General features: G+C 41.4%; 1 protein-coding gene across 2 annotated transcripts; it reads left to right on the top strand.

The window, feature by feature from the left end:
* The first annotated feature begins 401 nt into the window (after positions 1-401).
* Positions 402-27,246, top strand: dvl2 (dishevelled segment polarity protein 2). 2 transcript variants are annotated; one of them, XM_046064349.1, is made up of 16 exons: positions 402-930; positions 8,407-8,476; positions 11,575-11,729; positions 15,135-15,244; positions 15,498-15,627; positions 17,002-17,092; positions 17,271-17,340; positions 17,639-17,778; positions 18,295-18,371; positions 18,591-18,658; positions 18,743-18,877; positions 19,316-19,447; positions 21,706-21,882; positions 22,265-22,489; positions 24,393-24,437; positions 25,546-27,246. In XM_046064349.1, the coding sequence occupies exons 1-16, from the start codon at positions 770-772 to the stop codon at positions 26,103-26,105; spliced, it is 2,346 nt and encodes a 781-aa protein (XP_045920305.1). In that variant the 5' UTR covers positions 402-769; the 3' UTR covers positions 26,106-27,246. The 2 variants fall into 2 exon arrangements, with proteins under 2 accessions (XP_045920305.1, XP_045920306.1); XM_046064350.1 differs by lacking the exon at positions 24,393-24,437 and having other exon boundaries at positions 404-930.
* The last annotated feature ends 497 nt before the right edge of the window (positions 27,247-27,743 follow it).

Raw genomic sequence — 27,743 nt, 5'->3', positions numbered from 1 at the left:
AGTATTTCTATCACTAGTATTTTTCTCCTGATGATTAATTTCTTTCAACTCAGTGGTTTATCTGACTCAAGGTTCAATGTATTAATCCATGAAACCATGGGAATTACAGTGCTCTCATCCCAGTTAGCCAACTTGAATAACATAACACTGGAAATAATTACCCATTAATTTAAAAACAACATCAAACCAATAATATTCCTCATTAAATACTGCATGAAACTTGGTGTTATTACCGTATATTAGTTGTGGCTGTACTGTTGATTATTCGTGTATAACAAGTTTTTTAATACTTAACACTGCAACATAATAAACATGCTGGGGGGTGGAGGGGGTTTGGGAGACTACGTAGGGAAAAGGGGGGTACGTGATTGCGTCACACGCCGCGTTGGCTCGCAGAAAGTGGAGAAAAGTTTTTCAGACCCCCTCCCCTGTATGTTTTTGTTGGGGGAAAAGTTGTTGGTAGTTAGGTCGTGTGAATGTAGCGTGTCCGTCGTGTTTCGCCCCTCGGTAGCAGCGGGAATGCGAGTGTTTTGCTTCCCTGAAGTCGGAGAGCGAGCTTGTGAGCAGGGCAACGACGCTTTACGTCCTCTGGCTCGGACTGAAAAATCTCAGTGGCCATCATCGTTTCACCTCTGCCGTCTCGTTAGCCACCTAGCTAGCTCCGCCGCTAGCTAACTACCCAACAAAGTTAACGCTACCTCGCCTCATAGTGTGTTTCTTGTGGTGACTCCCAGCTTGGGGGTTGGAGGGAAAAAAAGCAACCGTAAGGATGGCAGAAACCAAAATAATTTATCACATCGACGAAGAGGAGACGCCGTATTTGGTGAAGATACCTATTGCTGCCGAAAATATCACTTTGCTGGATTTTAAACAGGTCTTGAACAAGCCAAACTACAAGTTCTTCTTCAAGTCTATGGACCAGGACTTCGGGTGAGCTTTTTTTTTTCTTATGCAGGGATGAGCTTTGTGGTTTGCATGCAAAATGAGGAGTGATAAAGAAACGTCCAAAAGGTAGTAAGGATACAAGAAAAGTTTATGCTCGTTACTAAAGTTGTAAAACGTTGCAAAGCAATCCTTTAATGTGCCATTGTTTTCTGAGTGGAGGAGCACTGATTTAGGATAAGTTAACACCAACAAATGCTTGTTTAATTAAAGAAAAAAGAAAAAATAGCCATCTTTAATGAATTTCATGCAATCCTATCTTGTGACCGACTGTCGTTTATTCGTCACAGGGTACTTATATTAGAGGGATAATACACTTGAATAAAACCTGCCAGGTCGCCATTCAGCCAACACATCCCCTAATCAGCAACTGCAAAGTTGTAATGAGTGGTGATGAATATCCAAGTGGTTCTATAAATACTACGGGTATGTAGGCTGGGACATTTCTCAGAAAACATCATCATTACAATGAGGAGGCATTCCCCATCCCTGCTGCTTTTCTTTGCCCTAATCCTCATCTCTCCCTCCCTCCTTCAGTCCATCATCTGGTGAAATCCTCGCCTTTTCTTTCTTTCGAGACTGAAGCCAGGGTTTTGTCTCCCCCTCTTTAACACTTTGGCCTGCCAGCCATCCTTTTCATTCCCCGGCTTCCTCTCCCCTTTCTCCCAACCCGCTCCTCCAGAAAAGAGCTGTCTCCTCTCCTCTATCAATTTTTTCCCCCCTTCTTCCCCTGTGTGGCTGCTGTGCATTTTCCTGCACAGGAATGCATGTTTGTGGTTTATTCACCCAGTGAGACCCTCAGGGCTTCTGTTAAATGCATTGTAGTCTTGGATGAGTCTAGTATTAAGGCCGGGCCACTTGCCTCTTTTCCTCTTTGGATGGCACCACCGGAGCTTGTGCCAAGGAAGCTTCAGTATCAACTCAAACACCAAGATTAAATGGATGGAGATGGTTTTTCATAAGGCCGCGACAGAGCTGGCAGGCTACGGCTGCCCCTCGGATGCAGATCTTTTGAATTTTAATAGCGGCAACAATAATCCTGACTTGTTTAGAGATTTCCTTTGTTTAAATCTGCAGTAAATGCCATTAAAAATATTCAACATCTGGTGTGTTGGATTATTGAAAGGATTGGCCAAGTTAGATTAGCTCATGCACAAAAATGTGTCGATTGCTGCTTTGTTGGTTGTTTTAGTTATTTACCAAGTTAAAAATGCAGTTTCCAAAATTGGGTCAGCTGCTTTCTTTTTTTTATCACGTTATATGGCCATAAATGATGCTTGGTCACACTATGAAAGCAACGTTATGACGCCACTTGGTGCTCTGGGAACTTGGCTTCTGCCATATTTCTGACCGTTTGCAGACTCATTTCTTGTGTAAATTAATTAAATTGAGTGCGTGGCCTCTGGGATTTCACAGTAAAATACTTTAGAGCTGCAACTCATGATTAGTTTCCTTCCAGATGAATCTACCGATTATTGCCTTCAAGGTCCCAGAGCCCAAAGTGACGTCTAAAAACATGTTCTGTTCAACCGTCCAACACTCAAATATTAGTGAAATTATGTGAGTTAACAATGATATAAAACAGAGGAAAAGCAGCAATCCTCACATTTGAGGAGCTAAAAAAGAATTTAAACCATTAATGGGTTATCAAAATACTGCTTAATCGACAAGTTGTTTCAGCTAGATATTGTTTAACTACGAGGGTGGGCCATAAAACAGGAAGACCTCTCATATAATGCAAAACAATTCAACAGCACCACAAACTACATCCTCCAAAAAGATCATTCAGGTAGATCCACATCGTTTTAGCCAGATGTGTATATAATAACTGAAAAGCTGTTGCCTGCTACTTCTACGGGCGCGGTAATATCTGTAGAGCCCTCCTCTTTATACTCTAATGGTCTCTGTTAAGACTAGGCTTGCCACAACGCCAGTGTAATTTCCAAGTTAGCAGTCCAATTAAGTGCTTGTGTAACCAAACAGGACATGATTTTAAAACCCTGCACGCTTGTAAGCGAACACACAATGTTTTGTGTTTTTCCAGAGGCAAACAGGCTTCATCTCAAAAGACCCGCCCACTCAAACCCTCTCAGCACAGCAAGGAAAGTTATTTTCAAAAGAGTATGGCAACAAAAATTCCCTGTTCATAACCTAAATTGTGCAGCTTGGCGTCACACGCACCCTCATTTAAATATCTCCAACTGAGTTCAGATGAAAAATTTCAAACATAGCTCAGAGTCAGCTGTCCAATCAAAGCAGGGAACTCCCCCACCACCACCACCTCTCCGACCCAGGAAAGGAGTGTGTAATAGTGTGTGTTTTCGTTTGCCCTGGTATGAGGCCAGCTGTCGGCCAGAGCTGTGTGTGTGGCAGTGGGGGGAGATCCGTGGAGTGGAGCAGGGCCGGTGCTGGAAACCTGGGGCTGGACTGAGGCCATTTGCCGGGTGTCTGGGGGCGACCACGGGGAGAAGGAAGGGGAGAAAGAGAGGGGTGGTGTTCGCTCAGAGTTATTAGATATTCCTCTCTGTGCATCTGCTGCTAAGGGGATCAGGGAGCCGTACAAGTGAGATTCATTGTTAGAAAGGATGCTGTGTTGAGTGTGAGGAATTTAATGGTAGCAAGGGACTGGAAAAAAGGGAAGTGGGGGTGAAAAACGCCAGGTTCAGGACTCTGCATATTTCAGGGTGGTTTGTGGATTATTCGAGGCATTAAGGAGTGTGTGTGTGTGTGAAATGACTCGACTGTAGTCGCTTGTTTGTTTGGAGGGCAGAGGAATGAAGACAATTACACTCTCTGGAGAAGAATGTTGCATCTGTTCATCTGCTGCCGAGATGCAGTTTCACAGTTAAACAAATCAGATGGAGGAAAAAGATCGTTTGTTAACTAACATTCAGTAGCCACACACACACACAACGAGCTCTCAAATGTCTTCCTGCAACAGTGCCCACAACAATCTGGCCGTATGCTAACACTCACCCGCAAAACCAGCTCTCAACAGCTGCTTACGAAAGCCCACTGGAGCCTGACCAAGTCTCACACACATAAAGAGGAGGCACACTGGCAGATGACGCTGGGAAAACGAAAAACTTTTCAAGGAGCTGGAGCAGTCAAGTGTCCTCTCTGTAGCACTTGTGCCCAGCCCCTGTCCTCAGCAAACTACTGTAATAACATGGTGGCAGGCCGCTGGGGGGGAAATTACACAGCTGAAGCCGAATGTTTGCCTTTCTGACAAATATGGAGGGCGAGTACGGAGGAGGAAGAATGGCTGGACGGCCTTTAAGGAGCTTTGTGCCGTGCGGACACTGGGCTCTCTAATGAGAAGTTATTGTTATGTGTATTGGATTTTCATTCATATTTAATTGACCAGGTTGTGTCAAATTTGCAAGGAGGCTCAAACCCAGTAGGAGCGTGTGTGCGTTTTAGCTCATTGCCGCAGCGTTTGTCACTTGCCGGAGGAAGCAAATTAAGGTTGTCTATGAAGATTCTCAGTCATCCAGGTCATAGTTATCCAACGAAGGTTAAAATGAAGGGCAACTGGACTTGGTTGAAGATACTGGAAGACGTTTCGTCCCTCATCCAAAGGACTTCTTCAGTTCTGACTGACTGGCAGGGAAACTCAGCTATTTAACCTCAGTGGGGTCGTTGGCCCGGGTCATCGATACCGCTGGTTCGTTAGTGTTCCTTGTTGCTGTGACGACAGTCGTTACAGTCGTTGAGACTACCTGTGGCAAAGACTGAACGACCATCGTTGGTATCTTCACCTGAGGCTAATAGGTTACATTTGTTGAGTTTCCTGGGAAGTGATGAAAGGACAGCATTGTAAGTGGGGGATTAGTGGTGGCGTAGACCCCCTCCCCTGTTCAATGACGGCTTCTCGACCTGGGTGTAGATGGCTTCCTTGACACCTCTTTCAAACCATCCATCTTCTCTGTCTAAAATGTGCACCTGGTGGTCCTCAAACGAGTGTCCTCTGTCCTTCAGATGTAAGTAGACTGCAGAGTCTTGACCTGAGGAGTTGGCCCTTCTGTGTTGAGCCATGCGTTTGTGTAGTGGTTGTTTAGTCCCCCCAATATACAGGTCTGTGCATTCCTCACTGCATGGACCGCATACACTAGATTGCTTTTCTTGTGTTTGGGTGTGCGGTCTTTGGGGTGTACCAGCATCTGTCTTAGTGTGTTCTTGGGTTTAGTCTTGGCCACAGGTAGTCTCAACGACTGTAACGACTGTCGTCACAGCAACAAGGAACACTAACGAACCAGCAGTATCGATGACCCGGGCCAATGACCCCACTGAAGTTAAATAGCTGAGTTTCCCTGCCAGTCAGTCAGAACTGAAGAAGTCCTTTGGATAAGGGACGAAACGTCTTCCAGTATCTTCAACCAAGTCCAGTTGCCCTTCATTTTAACCTTCGTTGGACAAATTAAGGTTGTTTGTTCTTTTTTCCTTTTGATATCTGCGAGGCTAAGTCTTAATGGCTTGGGAGGTGTTTTGGTAATACGATTCGAACAGAGTATAATCCCTGTGATTATAATTTTACTTTTCATTACAAGTGGAATTTGTTTTGAGGGTTCACTTTGAAGCCAAATGAGTGACCGCTTGTAATGGTTAGTGGAATCATGTACAAAACTGCAAAGTCACATTAAGATAAAATGAATTAAATTGGGTTAATTAAATGAGACATTTGAAGTCACAAAGGATAAAATACTTTTAAGCCAAAACGGAAAATTTCCTCAAGTTATAGTTTAGAGAAAATAATCTGGGGAAACATGAACAGAAGTCCAAAAGCTTGCAGGTTGACATCATGATATACCGTGAGACATTTTATCAACAAGTGTTTGGGCCAAAGCTGCAAATCAATGAACAGGTCTTCTTCATGGCAATATTTGATTGTTACACAAATTGTGGCCGAAATGTGAGGAAGTTCTTTGGTTTGTTGGATATTTAATTCACTGGATTAACCAAAAACAGACACATTATTTTATCTATACACAGTTTCTCAATAGTTTCCACAAAAAGTAATAAATTCTGCTGTACAATGCTCTGGTGATGAGAGATATATATGCTTTCTTTGTCACGTATAAAAATTGAGACGTCCTGAGCCAATCCTTAGTATCCAGGGTTGGGGCAGATCCTTTGGTTTCTCGGCTGTGCTTCGTCCACCTCAGCCTGCCAGTGTTGCAGCGTTGCTCTCCATTACTAGAGCCTGCTGCTGTGTGAATATATTTAGAGTTCAGACATGAGATTGGCAAAATTCACATATTCGCTAAACTCTGATGCTCACATATCCGTTATCAGGGGGGATAACTTTATCTTTAGGAAAGCTAAATGTACTAAAACCAGGTAGCACCTTCATCGGTTTACATGCCAAATGTTTATTGAGAGATCCACTTCCTCATTTCCATTGGGTGCATGTGTTACCTTTCTAGATCCACTGCTCCGAACCATAGTTGGTTCCACCAACCAAGTTTTAGACTATAATAATAATTCCCTTTAGCCTGGTTTGTAGCTGGTCACCAGCCCAGTGTTGGCCGTTAATTAATGAGACCATGGCGGCCCGCCACAGTCTAATTTACTCCGCCACAGTTTCAAAATGAACCGAAAATATTTTTACAGATCTCATAACATTTCAGACCTTGTGTTTTGTGGGCGCTGCTCTGTGCTGCTGTAAGCTTGCATGCTCACACACTCGAGACAACCACTATTATTTTGAGGTAACTACAGTAACCTTAACGGTCTGTTTCTGTCACTCGTTTGTGAGAAGGCGATTAAGCTAGCCGCACCTAAATTTGTAGTGCACACGCATTAAAGCCTTTATGGTAAATCCACTGATGGACACCCACCGGTGCAAGCTGACAGGCAGATTAGCGACTTTATGCTGTCAGTTTCTCTCTCTGCAGTTAGACTGTTGTGCTAACCTAGCCTGTCAAAAACATTGCAAAAAATAAATAAATATATTCATATAATTATTAAGTGTTGTTTACCTTGATAGACAGACAAGGATTGAATGTAGGGATGGTTGAAAAGGTCTTGCACAGATATCGTTATGTGTTGTATTAGGATTAGGAATGGCCTGTATCGTCAGATGATCAGCATCCTGGGCAAACTATCGTGATCGTGTTGCGAGTGTGTCTGCGATTCCCGAGTGTTTCTATAATTCCAACAACTCTTAAGAGAGTAGCAGATTACATCACGTCAGTTTCAGGAGTCGCTTTCTTCCTGTTACTCTTTTGTTCATTATCAGATCAAGTGTAAAGCTGATGATACACGGAGCAACTTTTAGAGCAATCGTACTCGGGCCAACGTTGCCGTCAGTGGTAATGAGTAAAGATTACTACCGTAATCCCCTTCCCCCGCCCCGCCCCGCCGCTATTGTTCAAAACATAGTCGGACTTGCCTCCAGCAAGATTGCCCAGCAACATTGCTCAAAAAGTTGCCCTGTGTATCATCAGCTTTAAGCGTTCAAACTTAGTAGTTTTGAACCGAGACCTCATGTGTTTATTTAGGAATCAGCAGATACTCAGTATTAAAGGTACAATGTGTGATTTTTGGCCACATGCTCCAAACAAATAGGGAGCAGCTTTTCACCTTGTGCAAGAATTGCATGATTTACTCATTTTTAAATGGTTCAAAAACAGGGAAAGATCTACGTTTGTGTAAACATTATATCAGTTTTTGATGTTTTCAGTCTCAAACGGAGCTTATGTGTCACGTGACGTGCTTCAACAAATATTACTGGAACATATAACAAACTACACAACACTCACAACCCTGTGTACTATAAATGAAAACTGCTTCTGTTATATTTGATCTGATTTTAAACATACTGATGTTATGATGTAACTGATTTTAACATATTAGCTTTTATGTTGTGTTTGATTAAACATGATAATTGTCATTTTCTTCAATCATATAATTATTAAAAGTCTTAAAATACGTTGCTTGTAAAAAGTGTTTGCTTGAGACAGTTGAAGGCACGGTACACGGGATGGGACGGGGGCTAGCTGGTTAGCATGGTAACTTCAGTAAATATCTCTGAAGCAGAATATATAGAGCTATTATTCCTTCACATTCTGTTTGTCTTACACATTGTACCCTTTTAAAGGACTTTGATTCTGGACATTTTATATACAAAAGCCTAAAATTAAATAGGTTACATTATTACTATGACTTTCGCGTGAAATTAGTTTTGAGTGAATTTACTGCTGTTGTGTTGATGTGAGATAACACAAGCTAACGTTTGATTTAGTTCAGCCATGTTGTTTTCATATCCTAATTTATTCTATTTAATGTGTCAGTAATGTAAACCATTTAATCCCCCTGCAGCTGACTAAAACCTTGGTGTTGTGTTCTGCCCTCGTTCCTCCACCCAGCTGCACCATCCAGACACTACACACCGTGCCATAATGTTATGAAGGTAGAACAATTTATAACTCCTCAACCTCACTCTGGCTCTCTGTGTTTCAGGGTGGTGAAGGAAGAGATTTCTGATGACAGTGCCAAGTTGCCATGTTTCAACGGCAGAGTGGTGTCATGGGTAAGAAATAAGAAACCTGTTTTAAATAAACGTGAGAGTGGGAGTTATCCAGATTGGTGACCACCACTCCAAATCTGTTAATGACCTCACTGTGTGAGACTTCTGTGAAAATGTCAAGACGTTTAGCCAACATCATCAGCCAGAGCCTGTTTTCAAATACCACTTTTCCTTTTCTGTGCATTCCCTCAGACCTCCCTCAGGATAATGATCTCGTCTAATGAGCAGCAGTAAAATTAAGTCATTCAGTTATTATTCACTGAGTTTGCATGATTGTACATCGTATTGCAACAATCAACTCTTTTGTCGTTTATTCTTGTGCTTTGGCGAGTGTTTGGTAAAAAAAAATATCTTAGGGGGGAAAAAATGTCCTGGAAAGAGCGTGAAACCAGAACCAGACTGACCAGGAGGAAGATTTTAGCCACAGTCTGAGTCACTTTCATCAGTAACATGTACTAGTAGTTTAGCTCAATTCAAGCTTTGCATTGATATCAATTACTTTGTCTTTTTTTTATTTGTTTAATTGATTCGCAACAAATTTAAAATGTCTTTTATAGTAGTCTTGTTTCATGATATATATGTCACTTATTATTCAAATCTACATTTTACAAAGTGGTGTACACGTTTCTTGCTGTCCTGGCTTGATATCAATGTTGTCTTTAGATGAATCCGTTCTCATTGGTTGCAGTGAAGCCAATCCATCACTGTCATTCTTCAGGCCAGGGAGGTTCCTTTTTATACCAATGACTTTTTTTATTTTGAGTTATTGCAGTTCTGCAGACAACCAGCCATGATATTTTTTTATCTTAAGATTCCTGACACGAGTAAAATAACTGGAAAGTGGAAACTCTCTCCTTGTCAATCTTGAGTTTATATACTTGATATGAGAAAAAAGATTCCCAGTCAGACTTATATGGTCAGTGTTGCCGTGTCACTGTATTGGTGAAGTCTGCAGATGCATGACGTAATCGAACAGCACTGCACATTATGATGACGATGCAACATGTGGACCCAAAATGGCTTTCTGCTTTCTGAAAAATAATGACAAAGGCAAATGTTTCTCTCGTTGTGTTAATCGATACTCAAGCTGGCGAGCTACACACAGCACAGCTTGTTACCAGCTACAGTACAGTGAGTCGCCAGGCACAGCTTTCATACTTTCCATTTCTCTAGCAGAAGGGCCCCGTTGTTGCGCCCCACCCCACAGGTCACATTTGAATAGAGACAAAACATTGCGACTGGGCCCAGATAAGCAGGTTTGAGGCTGAAGCATCTGTTAAGTGCATAAGAACGAAGGAAGGCATTAAAAGGGGGCGAACAAAGCTCAGAGACCAGAGGGACTGATATGTGATCTGCAGGCCAAGACGGATGGAGGGATCCCAGAAGACGAGTGTTTCATAGCCATTAGTGGGGGGAGAAGAACTGGCAGTGACTCAGTAAAGAGAGTGAACGTCAGGCTGAAAAGGCTGATGATTTGGTAGAATTATTTTAAAGGTTATGAAGGTTATAAAGGAATGCAAACCCTGTTTATCTAAACTCACCCAATGCGATTATTTAGACTGATATTGCGTTATGATTTGCAAAATTAGAGGGAAAGAGTACTTTACATCTTTATTTTCATTGATAAACATATTAAAATGATTACAGTCAGGGCTCTAGACTTTTTGCATTAGTTGGACTAGCACCTTTAGCACAATAACAGTATATTCTAACCTTTTGTCACTTCCCATGATACACATTAATAGTTTAGTGTAGACAAGAACACCTTCTGGTAAATGTTTCAACAAAAAATGGCCAAAAAAAAAAAACTTTAAAAGCGCAGATCTGTGCTGAACAAGATGAAAAGTGTGCCTGATGTGCACTTACCGAAAAATATAACTACACCTTGTGGCGACGCAGACCACAAGAACAACGATTGGTTGGCTTGGTAGCATCCTCCAAGCTCCCAGGAAGTGCTTCGTGCTTTGAAGACAGTTTAACTAGTGGCCTAACAAGCGGCTGCTAAACAGTGGATACTTTCTTTTGAGCATCACAACCCCCGTGAAATGAATCGTTTCACTATTAGAATTTGATCCATTCGGATACAGTTGGAAAGTCTAGGAGAGCCACACGATTATTATTTTAACCACATTCAGGTTAGAGGACGGCTAGTTAGCCGGCTCACCAGCAGATTGGCCAGTGTAATTGCAAAATGCCAGGTATAAATGCGAGGCTGCGTGCGTTGCCAATGCCATGTGTATCAGGGTAGAGTTGCCGCAGGAGTATCAGTCGAGCACCCCTTCTTTTCTTTTGATCGGCTCTCACCTTCTTCTAGGAGTGTCTTTTGGGAGGAAGTACACACAGATAGAGATGTGATCGACCAAAATTTGTCCCTCGAAATGTTAGTTGCACCAGTGCGGCACAGAAAAAATGTAGTCGCACCGAACTGACCAAATTGGTGTGACTCTGGAGCCCCGGCAGTGTGATTTTTGCACGTTTTGTCCCAAACAAAGATGTTTTCTTAAGTCTGTAGAATATGATGTGTAGGCCAGGACATCTCTGCAGCACGACAATATTTAATTTAAAATTTCAGTAGGCCATATTGTGATTTGGTTAAAACTAATTGTTCAGCCCTGTTTCCAGCATTAAAATACTTTATTCTGTTTAATATTTTAGCCCAGTATGCCCGTATGTGTTTTTTAGTAAACCGGTCTTAAATACATCTTATTCCCTTCCTGTGTGCGTTTTTATGGTTGAGGTAATTGGATGCTGGATAGCATTCATCCTAATTATTGGGGGGGGGTGCGCACTTGTAGGCACTTTTGTTGTATAATGAAGAGAGACAGGTTAAGTGTAGGATAGCGTTTCAGTATGCCCTTGAGACGTCCATCTGAAAAGAGTACAGTGCTTGTGTGTCAAAGTATTTGACATCTTAGCCGTTTATCCTCTCTCTACCTTCCACCTCCTTCGTACTCCTAGTCTCATTCCTCTTGTTTTCTCACCCTCTCTTCTCTCTACCCTCTCTTGATTTGTACCACTTGTTTTGTGCTGCTCGTTTTCATCCCGACTCTCCATCTTTTACATTGTCTTGTCATCTTTTCTTTTTCTCTCCCCCTTTTCAGTTGGTTTCGTCGGACACTCCCGCAGCAGAGCCCCCGGTGGCAGTGGTCCCCCCTGCGGAAACAACAGCCCAGCCTTCGCCCCCTCCTCCGCCACTCCCACCCCCACCTGTAGAGAGGACTGGGGGCATCGGGGACTCCAGACCGCCCTCTTTCCAGTAAGCAAAGCACACACACACTCATTTGATTTACAGTACTGTATATTTACCTGAAGAGGTGCATCACATGGACAAGAACATTCTCAAAAGCTGCACAGTACGCCAGCAATTTAAAACTCAACAAACACTTGTGCTTCTCCCATAGCTGTGATGTATATACTGTATATTTCCCTGAATATCTCATACACTCCCAGGATCAGGTTGCAACAAGAGTGGCAAGAATACTGCAGCTCATTAGAACCTGATATTACCTGGGGCCGCCCTTGTTATTAACGTGACCGGTTCTGGGAGCAGCTTTCAGTACATTAGACACACTGACTTGATTTTTATAATGTTCTTACACATAAACATGTTTTAACACTTAGATTTTTCTTGCTTTTTAAAGCTATAAAAGAAAAAAAAAACATCAGAGAGCATGTGTCTCATGGAATGTCATTAACCTCACTTTTTGCAGAGTTAAAGTAGTAAGTTAGCTTTCGTTTAAAGTATTTTTAAACTTGCAATGATTGTCTGGCCACTTTGGGGCAGTGCGACGCGATGTAAACGCAACAGTTTGTGTGTTTGACTTCAAGCGGTACATCAGAGCGCTGACCTAACGTGAGTTAAGCTGGAATTAACGTAAGGCATGCTGTTTGGAAATGTTTTACGACTCACAGGCGCTGCAAAAACATTAAAACCTCACAGGAGGAAGGCAACTGCAGTTTTCTGACTCTGGCGACAGCAGTTGCACCTATTGATGGCATATTAAGTTCAAATGCAAACAGGTTAACAGTTGCGTATTCACACATCCAGCAGACACGAAGCAGCGTTCATTTCAGCAACCTAATCAATGTAAATCCAATATTCACTCTCCATTTAGCTCTGATCTGGTCTCCACCATCTCCTGAAGCAAACGCTCCACTATGTTAACCAGCTAGTTGCTAACTATGTTTATCTCCTGTTAAGTGCTGGGCAGGAAGCTTATAGTGAGTTTAACAGAGCATTGAAATGACGCTAACGAGACAGTTAAGATTGAACCAAACTTTCAGTGTAAAGTTTGTAAAGGATGTAAAACCTAAACAATGAGCTTTAAAAAAAGCTAAAACCCCTTTGTTGAGACAAAGGTACCTGCAGAGTTGGGTGATAACTCTGTGGGTTTGTCACGACAAACTATCCCCTTCACATTACACATAGCAATTTGATCCAATGTTCATATAAAAATAGTGATTATGGCAGCTTTAAAGTGTGAAGCCACAAAGAAGTCTAGTCACACACATTTTCAGAAAGAAATAAAGATCCTCTAAACAGACTTTTCTTCATCCTGTAGCATCCATGTTATCCTACTAAAATATGAGGAAACCATTACTGTAATTTGAACAGGCCCAGTTGTGTCCAAAACAAACAAAGTATCTATAATTTGTGTAACTTCTTATCATCGCTCTCAGCTCCTCGAGAAGTAAATTTTCTTTAGTTTGGTTTAGGGGCCAATTGGAGTTCACACCCGCCAATGAAACCTCCCATTACAGCTGCAGCACTCTCAGTCATTTCTCATTCTTGACGTCGTCTTGTCCGTCCCCCGTGGCTGCAGCAGGTTTTTGAATCCAGTGTCAAATTAAACAATTTCTTTTTCAACCTCACTAAATGTGCGGTTTGCAGCCGTGGGCGTATTAACCGCGCTACTTATTTCTTCCCATGCTGTATTTGGAGCTGGATCAACACCATCGCTCATACTGGGAAATTAAATGTAATTCAAATTGGAGGCTCTCTGTGGCCGTCTGAAGAAAACCGCTCTCTTTATTCATCTTTGCTTTGATCGTGAACCACAAGACTTTCTCTGTCTATCTATGTAATCAGCACATTTTTCAGTGTGCGCATGGTACTGAAGTCTGCTGCCTCACGTAGGATTACTCGGGTTTTTTCTTGTTGCTACATGCATGTTGGCCTGTTTACCAGCTGTGGATGTGATGGGGTTGGTCCCGTGGCTGCTTCTTGCTCTTATCTTTAGATGGATTTGGTGACATGTGACTGACAAAAGTAACTATGCTTTTAACTAGAGAGATATATTGGCTGAAATGAGATGATTGCAGAGATGTTGGTATCTCTTTAATATCAGCGAATAATAAACGAGAAATTCCTATAAAGAAATACTAAACTAGGGTTGAGCGCATTTAGAAACACTGTCACCATTACATAGTTTGTCCACCACTGACATGTTGATTTTTACACTTTAAAATGTTCTGCTTACTTTCTTGGTCGCAATTCTTTTAAAAGATCAATCTAATAGATCCATACTCAAAAATCAGTCGGGCTGTACAGTTAACCTTTGTACTTGTTGTATTTGAAATTCATTGGCTCCTTTGTAAACTAAATTGCTGAAAGGGGGACATTACAAAATTAAAATAAAAGCTCAATTTCTGCACATGGACTACAAACATTTTCTAAATCAGGCTTTGGGTTCTTTTTTTTTCTTTTTTTTATCTTTCCTCTGAACAACAAACAAACGGACATTCCTGCAGAAGACTGAGCATGTTGTTGAGATACAACCGACAGTCCTCATGTTAAGTGCTGCGTTCAGTCTGATGGGAGACTTCAGACATGCATGAGATTTGATTTAGTGCTTTTAGTTGATTTAGTTTATTTGACATTACGTGAGGGAGGAGATTAAATCAAACAGAACTACAGAAATGTCAGGTATCATACAGCAAAGTTCCTCCTGTCATCTGATCTTCTCTGTGAAGATGTAAGTGCAGATATGGGAGAGGAAATTTTCTGGATACGATGTAATGTGATCTCATAATACCAGATCTTATTATCTTAAGTCAAAAACTAGATTGAAGTGTAACTGGATCATATTTTTAAGTGTAGCATATACTTGTTTTTATAGCATTCAAACTATCGATTGTGTATTTTATCCAGTGTTTGCATTGTATTACATATTTGTATTGCATTTGTATTGTGTCACATGTGTGTTTGTGCGTGTGCTCTGCTGCATAAACGTACTTACTAATTGCCACATAAATAAAAAAGGATAAATAAAGTTTTTCTTTAATGGAAGAAAGACAGACACACCCTGCCAAATGTATTCATTAAAGTTTTTGTCAAAGGGTAAAAGAAAAATGTTTTAACTTTTTCCAAAACTGTTGAGCTGCCAGATAATCAACGTGACTTATGAAACTCCAGATTGAGTTAGTAATTGTCAATTGTTGGCATTACTGAATCATTTGAGTTCTTTAAAAGTCTACTAGACGTTCATAGAAGTAGAAAGTAAAATAATTTACTTTTTAAGGGGAGCTCCTCTGATTTTACACATCAAAGTCTGTTTACAGGTGTTGAGTAGGGGGGAAAGATGATTATTGCTTTGCTAAAATCATAACATTAAACAGTTAGATCAAATGTTTATATGCTACCGCGCTTCTTCTTTTACAGCCCCAACGCTACAGGCAGCGTGGAGACCTTGGACGACCAGACCGAGACAGAGTCTGTAGTTTCCTTCAGGAGAGAGAGGCCTCGGCACAGAGAGAGCATGGAGCAACACGGTGAGAAATGGCAGATCCCAACACTGATGGAAAAAATGCTCTTTTATTTATGACTATGTGCCATGAAGATTTGGCACGCTCCCAACATCTAAACAATGAATGGATCGTGATGTTATCCAGAAATGCTGAGAAGTCAGGAATGTTTATGATCTCTACAAAAAAAAAGTAAAAGAAAGCAAACATCAACTTGAGCAAACATGAAAATTGAATATCTTCCCTCTCGTCTTTTGGGGCTTCTTCTTTGGTGTTCCAGGGCCTCGTATGAACGGCCAGACTCGGCTTGAGCGCCACCTGGCGGGATACGAGAGCTCCAGTACAGTGATGAGCAGCGAGCTGGAAACCACCAGTTTCTGTGACTCGGAGGACGACGACACCATGAGCAGGTGAGGGAGTGATGAAAGAGGGTTAGCTGAGAAAGATTGTTCACTAAGAATTCAGACACCTGCATTTTATGTATCCCACAGTAGTAACATGGGTGTGATTGGAAATATGTGTGTGTATCAAAACATCAAATTAAGAAAGAGCATGAATAATTCTGCAACAGTTGAGCGTAGTTAATGTTAAAGTCAGCTGGATCCACTCCTCCACTTTACTTTATACTCAGTCTTTAGTTTTTCTATTATTTGTATTTACACTTCTGCTTCTCCTCTCCAGTCATACCCCAACTAACTTTCTAAGTAATAAACAATAACATATGAACAATAAACAATAACCATGGAATATGATATGTTTTAGTTGTAATTTCTACAGTAAGAGAAGAGAAGACAATATTACAATATTAAAAGATGATGCTAATGAGATTAAAATAGCTGAGTGTTTCTGGGCTTTTCGTGTCTCCAAATTGATCGTCTGCCTTGCGGGGTTTTTATTTTGGCATGTTTACTTTTCTGTTTTATTTTATTGTTTGTCTGCGTTGCTGCTGTCTATTTAGATTTGGCCAAGACGCAGCATAAAAGAACATGAAGGAGAAGTTTTAAACATATAAAAGACAGCAGTTACACATAAATAAATAAACACAAGCCTCTTAATTCACTAAATAAGGCAAAATACTATTTTATAAACAAAGAAACTGACCAATATTCACCATATCCTTCAGATTTGAAACAAACTGTCAATAAGAAATAAAGTCAGTCAGTTCTGCAGAAGGTTTTCAGGCTTTTCTCTTTTTACCTCGTTCTGTTCAGACTCAATGAACCAACAATTGTAGGACGTCCTTAGAGCGTCATCGTAATGGCCTTGAGTTCTTAATCATGCTCAGGTAGGTAGGAGCTAGTCCAAGAAGTGCCTTATAGATAAAACACAATATACCTTCTTGCACAGAGAGAGGGCCATAGAGCTTTATAGTAAAGGGTACAATGCTGAGTCTGTTAACTACAGCCAGAGAAAAAACTCAATGCACAATGATATACAACCTCTATTTCTGTAGACATTGGGCAGAAGCACTCATGGATATCAGATCACCATAATCTAGTGTGGGTGGGAAGGTTGCCGTCACCAGGTATTTTCTAGCTCTAGTGGATAGGCATGATTTTGATCTGTAGAGAAGGCCTAGCTTAATCTTGAGCGAATATGAGTTTTGAAACACCAGGATGAATGTGAGAGTAGAAAATAAACCTTTCTAAATTAGCTTCCCTGTTAAGCTTTTTGTGTGTTTCAGACACAAAAAGTAACACAAAAGGGGAGACAGAAGTTAAAGGTTTGTGACAGCATGTTTCTCGTCTGATCTCTCACCCTTTTGTTGACCCTTGAACTCGTAGGTTCAGCAGTGCGACAGAGCAGAGCACGGCTTCCAGGCTTCTGAAACGGCATCGTCGACGCAGGAAACAGCGCCCCCCACGCTTGGAGAGGGTATGTGCTATTAAGTTATCTTTTCTGCCTTACATCTTCTCACATCTTTTGTTTACTGTATCACTGTGATTGCTTTCTGCTATTCTTTGCTAAATCAAGTGTTTAGAGAGCCTTTGAGTATTTCCGTCAGCATTTGTAAGCAAATCTCAAGTGGTCACTTTGTGGTTTTCAACTCCAGGCGTCATCCTTCAGCAGCGTGACAGACTCCACTATGTCCTTAAACATCATCACCGTCACTCTCAACATGGGTCCGTAAACTCCTGGTCTATTCTTGTCTTTGAACCTCAGTGTTTCCTGGAAGTACTAAGGAAATGTTAAACTTTTGAACATGTACAACAAAATATCAGAGAGCATGTGTCTTGTGGAATTTCATTAACATCACTTTGCAGAGTTTAAGTAGGCTTTTGTTAAAAATATTGTTAAACCTGCAATGATTTTTATACAGACGTTATACAGCCGAGACGTACTTGTCAAGTACTGCCCCACACTTTTCTTGTTTGCTAAATGTGTGCGTAGTGACGCTATTCTGATTTGTCAACAATACAGAGAAGTACAACTTCTTGGGCATCAGCATTGTGGGCCAGAGCAACGAAAGAGGAGACGGAGGCATCTACATCGGCTCCATCATGAAGGGAGGAGCTGTGGCTGCAGACGGACGCATCGAACCTGGTGACATGCTGCTGCAGGTGAGGAAGAATAAAGCCTTAATCCTGGTGCGAAGGGAGTGTTTATCTTTTAAATGACTGTGTTGGTTTGTGAATACTGGTGTAGCTTTTCATTTCGGGAGTGTTCCCAGTGGGTTTTTAGGAACAGCTCAGTGTTTGCTCAGTTGTAATTAATTTATTTTGTCGGTTTAATGTGTCGACAGTTTTTTGTTGTTTTGTTTTTTTTTCCCACTCACTCAAATAATCACTGATTTATACGACTGATTAAGCAGTTCTCATGTGTACAACTGCAACAGAGGATTATTTATTATTATTATTTATCATTTAATCTACAAATTATTTTCTCGATTAGTTGATAAACTTCTTGGTGTATAAAATGACACAAAATGGTGAAAAATGCAACATTTCCTGAAGCCCAGGGTGATGTTATCAAATAGCTTGTTTTGTCCCACCAACACTCTGAAACCTAAAGATCGTCAGTTTATTACAACGTGAGACTATTTGAAATATTTTTCTTGTGCTTTAACACCCTCCAAGGTAAATGACATCAACTTTGAGAATATGAGTAACGACGATGCAGTGCGGGTGCTGAGGGAGATCGTACACAAGCCAGGGTGAGCTGCTGTTTTCCTATTTTACAGAAGTGGTCAACAACTTTAACCAACCTGTTCTCAAGGATGTATTTTTCCTTTTAAATAGTGTGTTTATTGTACAAGTGCCTTTTTATATTTCACACTGTGTATCTATATTATCACAATAAACAAAGTAAAAAATAAAATTAAAGAAAGTGCTCAACAATGCTGATGATTTCTTCTTCTTGTGGCGTTTGCCAGGCCCATCATCTTGACAGTGGCTAAGTGCTGGGACCCTTCTCCTCAGGGCTACTTCACTCTGCCTCGCAGTAAGTACAGAAGCCTTTCTGTCATGTTTGGCTGTGGGGGTTAGGGTCAGTGACTGTCTCCTAATCTCTTCTCCGCCTGTGCAGATGAACCCATCCGACCCATTGACCCAGCGGCGTGGGTGAGCCACTCTGTGGCTATGACCGGGGCCTACCCCGCCTTCCCAGGCAGCTCCTCCCTCAGCACCATCACCTCTTCCTCCTCCGTCACTGAGACTGAACGTGAGAGCCTCTTCCAGTGTCTCCCTAACCATCTTCCCTTTCTGTAACTCACCTCTCCTTTTATTCTCAGTTATTTCATCCTCTCATAAAACTATACCCTCCACTTTTAAGCCATCCCTGGTTTCTTTGTCCGTCTGATATTCAACGCCTGAATGATGGTCATTATTGTAAGGCATCTTTTTCCTGTTATGGTCTCCTTCCATCTTTCAATGACGTTGGCACAAGAATCATCTTTCACATCGGCCTTTCTGCTCTCTTTGTCGCTGTTGTTATATAATGTGATTAATGATGCCTGCTGCTTTGCTGCCTCTGATCTTAACGCTGCCTTCCTCATTGTTTTGACCCAGTTCAAATTTCACTTCTCATTCATTCTTTTATTTATCCTTGCTTGTCTATACTTCTTCAGCTTCCCTAAAATGCTCTCCTGTCTTTCTCCAGGTTTTGATGACTTCAACTTATCACTGCACTCTGACATGGCATCGGTTGCCAAGGCCATGGCCTCACCAGAGTCTGGTCTGGAGGTCAGGGACCGCATGTGGCTTAAAATCACCATCCCCAACGCTTTCCTCGGTAAGCCTAAAGAGCGGAGGCGAGGCAAAAAAATTACATTATTTTCACGAACTTTCTGTGCCTCACAGGACTTCACAGGGCAGGCATTATGTTCTCAGAATTAAAACTGCGTGACTTGTGGTAAGGGGGGAAAAAAAACCCTAAAGTACAAACTTGAGTGCCTGTTCTGACTGAAAACATCTGTTAAATTGGAATCACCTGCAACCGAATCACAAGGTGTCATTAGGCAAACTGCTTTGTGTGCTTTTTGAAATAAAAATTTAGTTTCTTATTCAACTTGCATTTCATCATAATATAGTAAAAGCTTACAGATAATCAGGCGTTGAGAGTTGAACTGCTGAATTGCATTAACAGATACTTGGTGGAACAAGCCGCCAGTACTACTCTCACTAATTCTCCAAAGCCTAAAAAAGATTTTTGTTTTGAGTGGATCTCTACAGGGGGAGGAGAAAGTCACGCTTTCCCTGCAGTAAATACGGCTGGAGTTAGCAGTGTCTTTAAAAAGGTATTTCTGATTTAGGTATTCCTAAATTCCCCCTCAGGAAGGTCTGCACAGACTTCACTCAGACTTTGTGTTGCCACAACATAATTAAAGTATTTTGTTGGAATCCTGTTCTGGGAACAAAACACTAAACAGCCACTCACTATATAGGAATAATGCTGGTATCTTAAAATACTGCTTTCATCATTTTTAGCTGCACGATTAATCTAATCGCAATTGATTACATAACCGCAAAAAGGGTGCGATTTAAGAAAACAGAGAAAGTGTGTGTGACACTCTCGTCTCTGTGCTGCAGTCAGCTCATTATCCCCGCCCACACCGGGATCTCGCATGTGCCTCTGAAACGGATAACGTTAGGTGCAATGAAAAAAATGATTCATGAGCAGCGTGCCAATAACTTTTCAGACAACAGCCTACCGTTAACCCCCCTCTCGCCCCGCCACTAATCGTTCAAAACATATCCCAAATCGCCACCGGAGCATCGAGAGAAATGCCGGTGGGCTGGTCGCTTTGTGACAGACATATTGCCGTCGACCAATCCCAGCCTGGATGGGGCGGGACATTAAAAAAAGTTTGACGTGGAACAGCAAACTTTACAATGTTGAACAATTTATGATAATAAAGATGATAATATTCTGAAGTTAGTACTTGGCATTAACAAATTTAAGACCTTGTAGAGCCATTTTACTTTTACAAGGATTACATTTTAAAAAACAACCCACAGAAATGAAACAGCTGTACGATATAATAATCAACTAGTGGAAAAATAGTATACTATTATATGAAATTATAATGAATATAGTAATAACGTTATACTAACAGTATAGGCTACTATACACTGAACATTATACTCTTTATTTAATGTTATTATATTATAATAATACACTCCTACTAGTTCCTCCTCCCAGTTTTGGATAGTCTCTGCAGTGGACAGATGTGGATTTACCATGTGCCATTTGTTCCATTATAATCGAATCGCAATCCTAAATCATTATGTGTAAATATATATTATGCATTTGTTGCTCTCTGCTGTTGTAATCGCACTGCGTGGTCACTATAAGTCTGGGCGATATGGCCAACAATGTTACAAAGATAAAAGACTTCATGTCATTTGATATCGATAATTATCACGATAAATGTTTAATGGCTGATTTTTGCTCCAGGGTCAAATTAGAAGAAACCAGATGGTTCATCTTGCTTTTAAACTTTTCTTTATGGTCAGAACAAACACTTGATGCCAAACAGTGGATCACTTTACAAATCTGAGGTAGAACACTGAAAACTATTATGATAAAAATCTTTTTATAATGTATATGCAGGAGCAAAATGAAGTAAAATTTATTTTCAGTCCCTTTTCCTCAACAACAAAAATATCTTTATAGAAAGATTAAGTGTTAATGTGTTTGTGATTCAAATTAATTATATCAAACATTTATTAAACATTTGTTATATTGTTTGTTATTGAGGAAATTTATATCTTGATAATTATCATTATGTTTTTATTTTCCAGCCCTCAGGATTTTTTATTTTGATTTGAATCTACATACCTTAAACTCATGCACAGTCTTCTGCTGTTTATTCCTATTTATAACCTTTTGTTTAATATAACTTCATATTTATCTCAGTTTACTTTGTGTGTGTACAGATAGTATACATTCTTTATTTGTGAATACTGGGCATCTTTGTCACAAAAACACCCTTTGAGATGAATTAATTTGTCTTTTCTCATTTTTACACGTCATGCATCAACCACCAGGCTCAGACGTAGTGGAGTGGCTCTTCCACCACATTGAGGGATTCCAGGACCGCCGTGAAGCCAGGAAGTACGCCAGCAACCTGCTGAAGGCCGGCTTCATCCGGCACACCGTCAACAAGATCACCTTCTCCGAACAGTGTTACTATGTCTTCGGAGATTTAAGCGACTGTGAGAACTGTGAGTAACAAACGCTGACATCAAAGACTGACTTGGGTCAGTCTGCGTGAATGTTACGCCTAATCACATTTGCACACATGCCTTTTTGTGGCACGCTGGTGGTTTGTAAGGGTCAAATATGTGACATTTCAGTTATGGAGGGATTTCTTTAATGTCCTGCCATCTCTAAACTTTCCAGAAAGCACTTAGAAGAAGAAAAAAAACAACAATCTGTCTACAAGTTGCAAAACAACGATAAAGACGATTGTTTGTAAATGAGTCCATCTGAAACTTTTTGTATCTGCAGCAGTAGTATAATTTGTTCCGTTTGTTTAGCCTTATCTCACTCTGTAAACAATTTGGTCCTTCCATTGTTCATCTCCTTCCTCTTATCCCCACCCAGACATGGCCAACCTGTCCTTGAATGACAATGACGGCTCCAGCGGGGCCTCAGACCAAGACACTTTGGCCCCCCTGCCCCTCCCTGGGGCCTCCCCGTGGCCCATGATGCACACCTTCCCATATCAGCCCTACCCCACACATCCCTTCTCCAGCCAGCCACCTCCGTACCACGAGCTTACCAGCTACAGCTACGCCCCCGGCAGCACCGGCAGCCAGCACAGCGAAGGTGAGCACCGACGGTGATCAGATTTCACCCTGCAGAGAAATGTGAGAAAAGAGTTAGAGCATCATAAAAGGACCATGCGGCCTGGTTCGCACGCACCAGCCAACTAACTAAAAATCATGGATCTTTAGTATCGCTGCTGATCATTTTACAAAGCATACCATAACTTTGTGGATTGGTTTCTCTAATTCATTCTTCTGTAGGCACCGTTCAAAGCTAGCCACATTTTTGTTGTTGGGAAATTACGTTTATATGATTAAATTTGAATATGGTGTGCTAAAATGTACTATATAATATACTAATGTTTTCATTAGCTCTGAGAAGGTTGTGTGTAAAGCTCCTTTTTTTTGAAAACATGTAATCTATTAGGATAAACACATAAGAGTAGCTTCTTATTGTATATAATGAAAGTGCTACGTGGGTGTAAAATATTAATTGAAAAGCTAAACAGATTTATTTTTTTTCCCAGAAACACTTTATTTATAACAGCAGTAAATACTGTAATACAGAGTAGAAAATGATCTGCATTGGAAACAAGAGCAAAGAATAACAAATTATTTTTGTCTAAGAAAAAATCCTCAATTAAGGCAACTTATCAGTTTTGTGCACTTTTGGGTTGTTTGTTTTGCATCTGCATTTCTGACTGGATTTATGTTTATCATCATGAAGCTCTGAGTAACTGGAGATACTTCCACCTGAAATGAGTATACAGGTCTTTTACAACATAGAATCAACTCTGGAAAGATGGCCTAGTTGTGATATGACGATGTGATGTAAGGGCCGTCCTGCTGGTAGTTTATGGTATTTTCTTTTTTTAAACACCACCGTGTCCCTTAATCATGAAGATATCTGTAATTTTACAGCATTTAACAGCACTTTCCCTCCTGACTTTTTGCTTTCGCTCGTTCTCCTTTGAATTTTTTTCTACACTCACTCACTTAACGTTGTGTTGATGTGTGTGTATGCTTTTGACCAGTCGCGTGTGATGACAGAGGTCATACCATCAGGTTAAAACAAGAATGGACGCTGACTGTCTACAGGTCTGAGGGACTGTGGCTGACCTGTGACAGATTCAACTTTTATTCTCGTTTGACAAAAGCCTGGATGTCATATTTGGCACACATGTTGTGTGGATTCTCCAGCTATTAAGAAAGCTTGCTATCGCTGCCGCTGGTTAAGTTGATTATTAACAGCAGGATAAAACAGCCCTCAGTCCGACGGCCAGTCCGCTAGTTTAATCTCCACAGCGTCAACTTGTTTACAGTGTTGTCGGTCAAGACAATAGGCTTGATGAATGGACCAATGAGCAAACACTATGTGCAGGTAGTACTCATGGGAGTTGTAATGTCAGATTGCAATTCTTTTGTTATTTCAGATGCAGTTTGAAAAGACTACAATTTTTCAACACGCCAAAGTGGCTAGTGGCAGTGAATGTGTTACCGCCATGGCTGAAATCCACCCACATTTGGCGGGTTGGCGGACGATAATGTCAAGCCCTGGTGGCATTGTAATGTTTCCCTTGTTTAAAGGGGCACTCCACCAACTTTTCTCACGAAGTTCAGTTAACTCGCCACAACCTATGAAACGTTTTTTTAAATGTCTTCTGTGGCTCTGGATGACGGCATCGGGCTTATTCGTAGAACACACTGTTGAGCTGCATTATGGGAATTGTACGATCCAGGGGTTTAGGAGTCGTGAGGGACAAAAACCCAAACAAATATGTCAGCCTCTGTTGCTTCACTTTTATGAGTCCTCTAAGACTGAGCCGAGGTCATTACATCACTTCCTGTCTAGTCTCTGTAACGCAGCACTTCTTTCCTCAGTCTTTCTGGAAAGAAATTACTTTTCTTACTGTCCTGGTTAACTTTCCACATTCTGTAGTTAAACAATGATTACTTTTTTACAGAAAAACCTACAGCTCTCATGAAAATTCATCAGAGTGGCAGCACAGGTACTTTGTTTTGTCCGTATCCATAACATGTACTAAACGCTCTCTTTTAAAATCATTTTCCCATTTTTTTTTAATCTGTATTTTCTGCTGTTTTAAAAACTTTGTGTCCTCTTTGTCCTGCTGTATTTATCAGCAGCTGCACAAAAACACAAATATTAAATAACCAACGTTTGATTGTTTTTCAAATAACTGCCCTTATCTAGACATGAAGCGAACCATGTAGTTGTACTGTTGAGAAAGGCCCTGCTCCTTTTTAGTTATTAGCGTCGTTACAAATGTCAGTGGGATTTTTCATGAGGTTTTCTTACTTGTGAAACAGACTCCTTTGTGCTCTTTTTAAAACATTTTCTAGACGCTCTGAAATCTGAGATTTGAGAGTCGGCTGCCAAAAGCATTGCATTCATGAGCCACGCTGTCAGAAAATCAAACCAAGAAAACAAACTATAAGCAACCATGGATGTTGTGTCGGGGATAGCGTGTAGGATTTGTTTTCTTGCTGTGCAGCATGTGTTTAAAAGTAAAGGAATATTTACAAAATATTTATATAAATGCAGCTGGAAAAATAGGGAAACGATTTAAAAAGGCATGCCATGCGATGGAAAGTGAGTCACAGTGAGGTAGGTGATTTGTAACCATTGGGGATAAGCGATATGGGAACACTCACCTGTCACGCTGGTTTCCTACACTCTCTCTCTTTCAGGTGTGCAAATTAAAGCTAGCTTAGCTGTTTAGACCTGAGGTGAAATTCAGCCCCGATGCAACATAGCAAAATGTTTATTTAAATGGAAACGTGGTCCGTTGAATACACTGTTCAGTAATGCAAGCGTTGCCACTGTGGCGGCTGAGAAGGCCCTTTTTTTTTTTTTTTGCTTGAAATAGTTCAAAATCCCTCTGTGTTACAGTTACTGCTCTTGCTGTGCAAAATATTAGAACATCTCAGTCGAGTGAGATTGAGTGGAAAAACTGGGGAGTGGTTTCTACACACGTCTCTACTGATCATGCCACACCTCCGACACACCCACCAAACACGTTGTTCGGCCGTAGCGGCGCCGATGTTTTCGTTCCCCTGTTTACGTCTTATCTAACAACATTTCCTTTCCGCCCTCAGGGAGCCGAAGCAGCGGATCGACGAGAAGCGAGGGCGAGCGACGCCGCAGCACTAAAGGTCCCGGCAGCACCGTGGGTGGAGGGGAGAAATCCCCCTCAGGCGGAGGTGGGGAAGGTGGCGGGGCTGACTCGCGCTCCGGCAGCGGCAGCGAATCAGAATACTCCACCCGCAGCAGCCTGAGGCGTGGCCACGGTTCAGCCGCCCCCAGCGAGCACAGCCACGCCTCCTCCCAGCGCTCGCATCATCACCGCATGCCCCAGCCGCCCCACATGTCTCCCTACCCTCCGGGCATCCTGCCTTACAACCCCATGATGGTGATGATGGTACCCCAGCACCCACATGCGGCCATGGCAGCCGCCCACGCTCTTCCTCACACGCAGCAACTGGCCACAGCCATGCACCCTGCTCTACCACCGCCCCCTTCCTCCACTCCCGGGGGGCCTCCTGGCGCCCCGCCCACCCGTGACCTAGGCTCCGTACCCCCAGAGCTGACTGCGTCGCGTCAGTCGTTCCACCTGGCCATGGGGAACCCCAGCGAGTTCTTTGTGGATGTCATGTAGTTTTTCCCCTATCTTGGTGTTGAGTGACCATTCATGTGAAGTTAGTGCACGGTTCCCACTTGTTTTGACGAGGATATGGTGGTAGCTTTTTGAGCTCACAAGGGCCGATTGGATTGAAGGCACTTGTTACAAATTTGGTGAGAACAGGGTTTAAGATTGACAAAGAAAACAAGACAAAATTAAAACACAATTAAAGTGGGATATGGTCTGACTGTATGTCTACGAAGTCTAGTTTCTCTCATTCAAATCCACTACATAACATTTTTAATCCTAAATGCGAAAAGACCAGTTCAACCTACTTATCTCAGTAATGAGTTTGTTTTTTCTCAAAAAGCAAACTCTCAATACAATATTTAGAGTGCCTATCAGAACAGAAATATAATATTTTAGGAGGGGATGCACCTCCACAAACTAGCTACTTACGTCAGAGCTGTCCATGCAGGAAGCGCACAGACTGCAGTTTTACACCAGGTACACTGTACTTGAAAACGGATACAATCTTGTAAACATATCTGGATCATCCTGCCAGATTCAGTGGCAGCGCAGGAGCATTTTGAGTGCCTTAACTGTTGGCATTTTTAGAGACTTTTTCACACTCCAGGTACATAAAATAACTCATCTTGTTCTAGCATTGTTTGACAATGAACCTCTCTGTGTATATATCTACTACTCCCGTGTAAAATGCAAACACTACAGAGCAGCGAGCTCGAATGTGAAAAGAAAATAGGTCCAAAAATGTCAGGTGAACTTGTCTTTAGTAATCACTGTCTTGGCCTAGCCGTGAAATGACTCTCATTGCGAGTGAGTTTTCAGTGTGGGACTGTAGAGGCTTAACGGTACTCATAGCTGAAAAGACGAGAAATTGAAACCGGTACTTTTTGATTACGTACAGTGTATATCTTTAAGAACTGTGATCCAAATGCCCCAGCTCCCCATGCTTATTTTTACTGACTTGCATTATTCACCCATTTCATTTTTGTATGAGTGACTATATAAATCATGTGTAACCGAACTATTAAAGGTGCTAAATGAAGATTTGACATTTCTAAAAAGAATGACATTGACAGTGTCACATTGTTTGATTTCATATCGACACCTTTTTGTTTGTGTATTTGAGAATAAATTTGATACTTACATACTGCTCCGACTTAATTATTTTAAGACGGGATTTAAAAGTCAGTTTGTGAACATGAACCTTGTCACTCCTTCACATGCTTTGCCTCAGAACTAGACTGTGTTGTAGACGCAGAGCGCACACTGAATGCTGATCTTAAATATGTTGTACACTGAACAAAATTATAAACGCAACACTTTTGTTTTTGCCCCCATTCATCATGAGCTGAACTCAAAGATCTAAGAAAAGGCGTATTTCTCTCAAATGTTGTTCACAAATCTGTCAAAATCTGTTAGTGAGCACTTCTCCTTTGCCGAGATGGTCCGGCCACCTTGCAGGTGTGGCATCAGACAGCATGGGTGTGCCCTTAGGCTGGCCACAACAAAAGGTCAAGGCAAGTGATAATAAGCATCCAACAGGAATGTGTGAACAGTGTCAGGAGGTTGAAACAGTAGTGCATATTCTCACAACATGCAGGAAATTTATTCAGGAGAGACAAGAAATGATAAAGCAGGTCCAAAAAA

The sequence above is a fragment of the Micropterus dolomieu genome, linkage group LG12 (genome assembly GCF_021292245.1).
Source record: "Micropterus dolomieu isolate WLL.071019.BEF.003 ecotype Adirondacks linkage group LG12, ASM2129224v1, whole genome shotgun sequence".
Taxonomy (NCBI): Eukaryota; Metazoa; Chordata; class Actinopteri; order Centrarchiformes; family Centrarchidae; genus Micropterus; species Micropterus dolomieu.
This window is presented reverse-complemented; position numbering and strand designations above follow the sequence as displayed.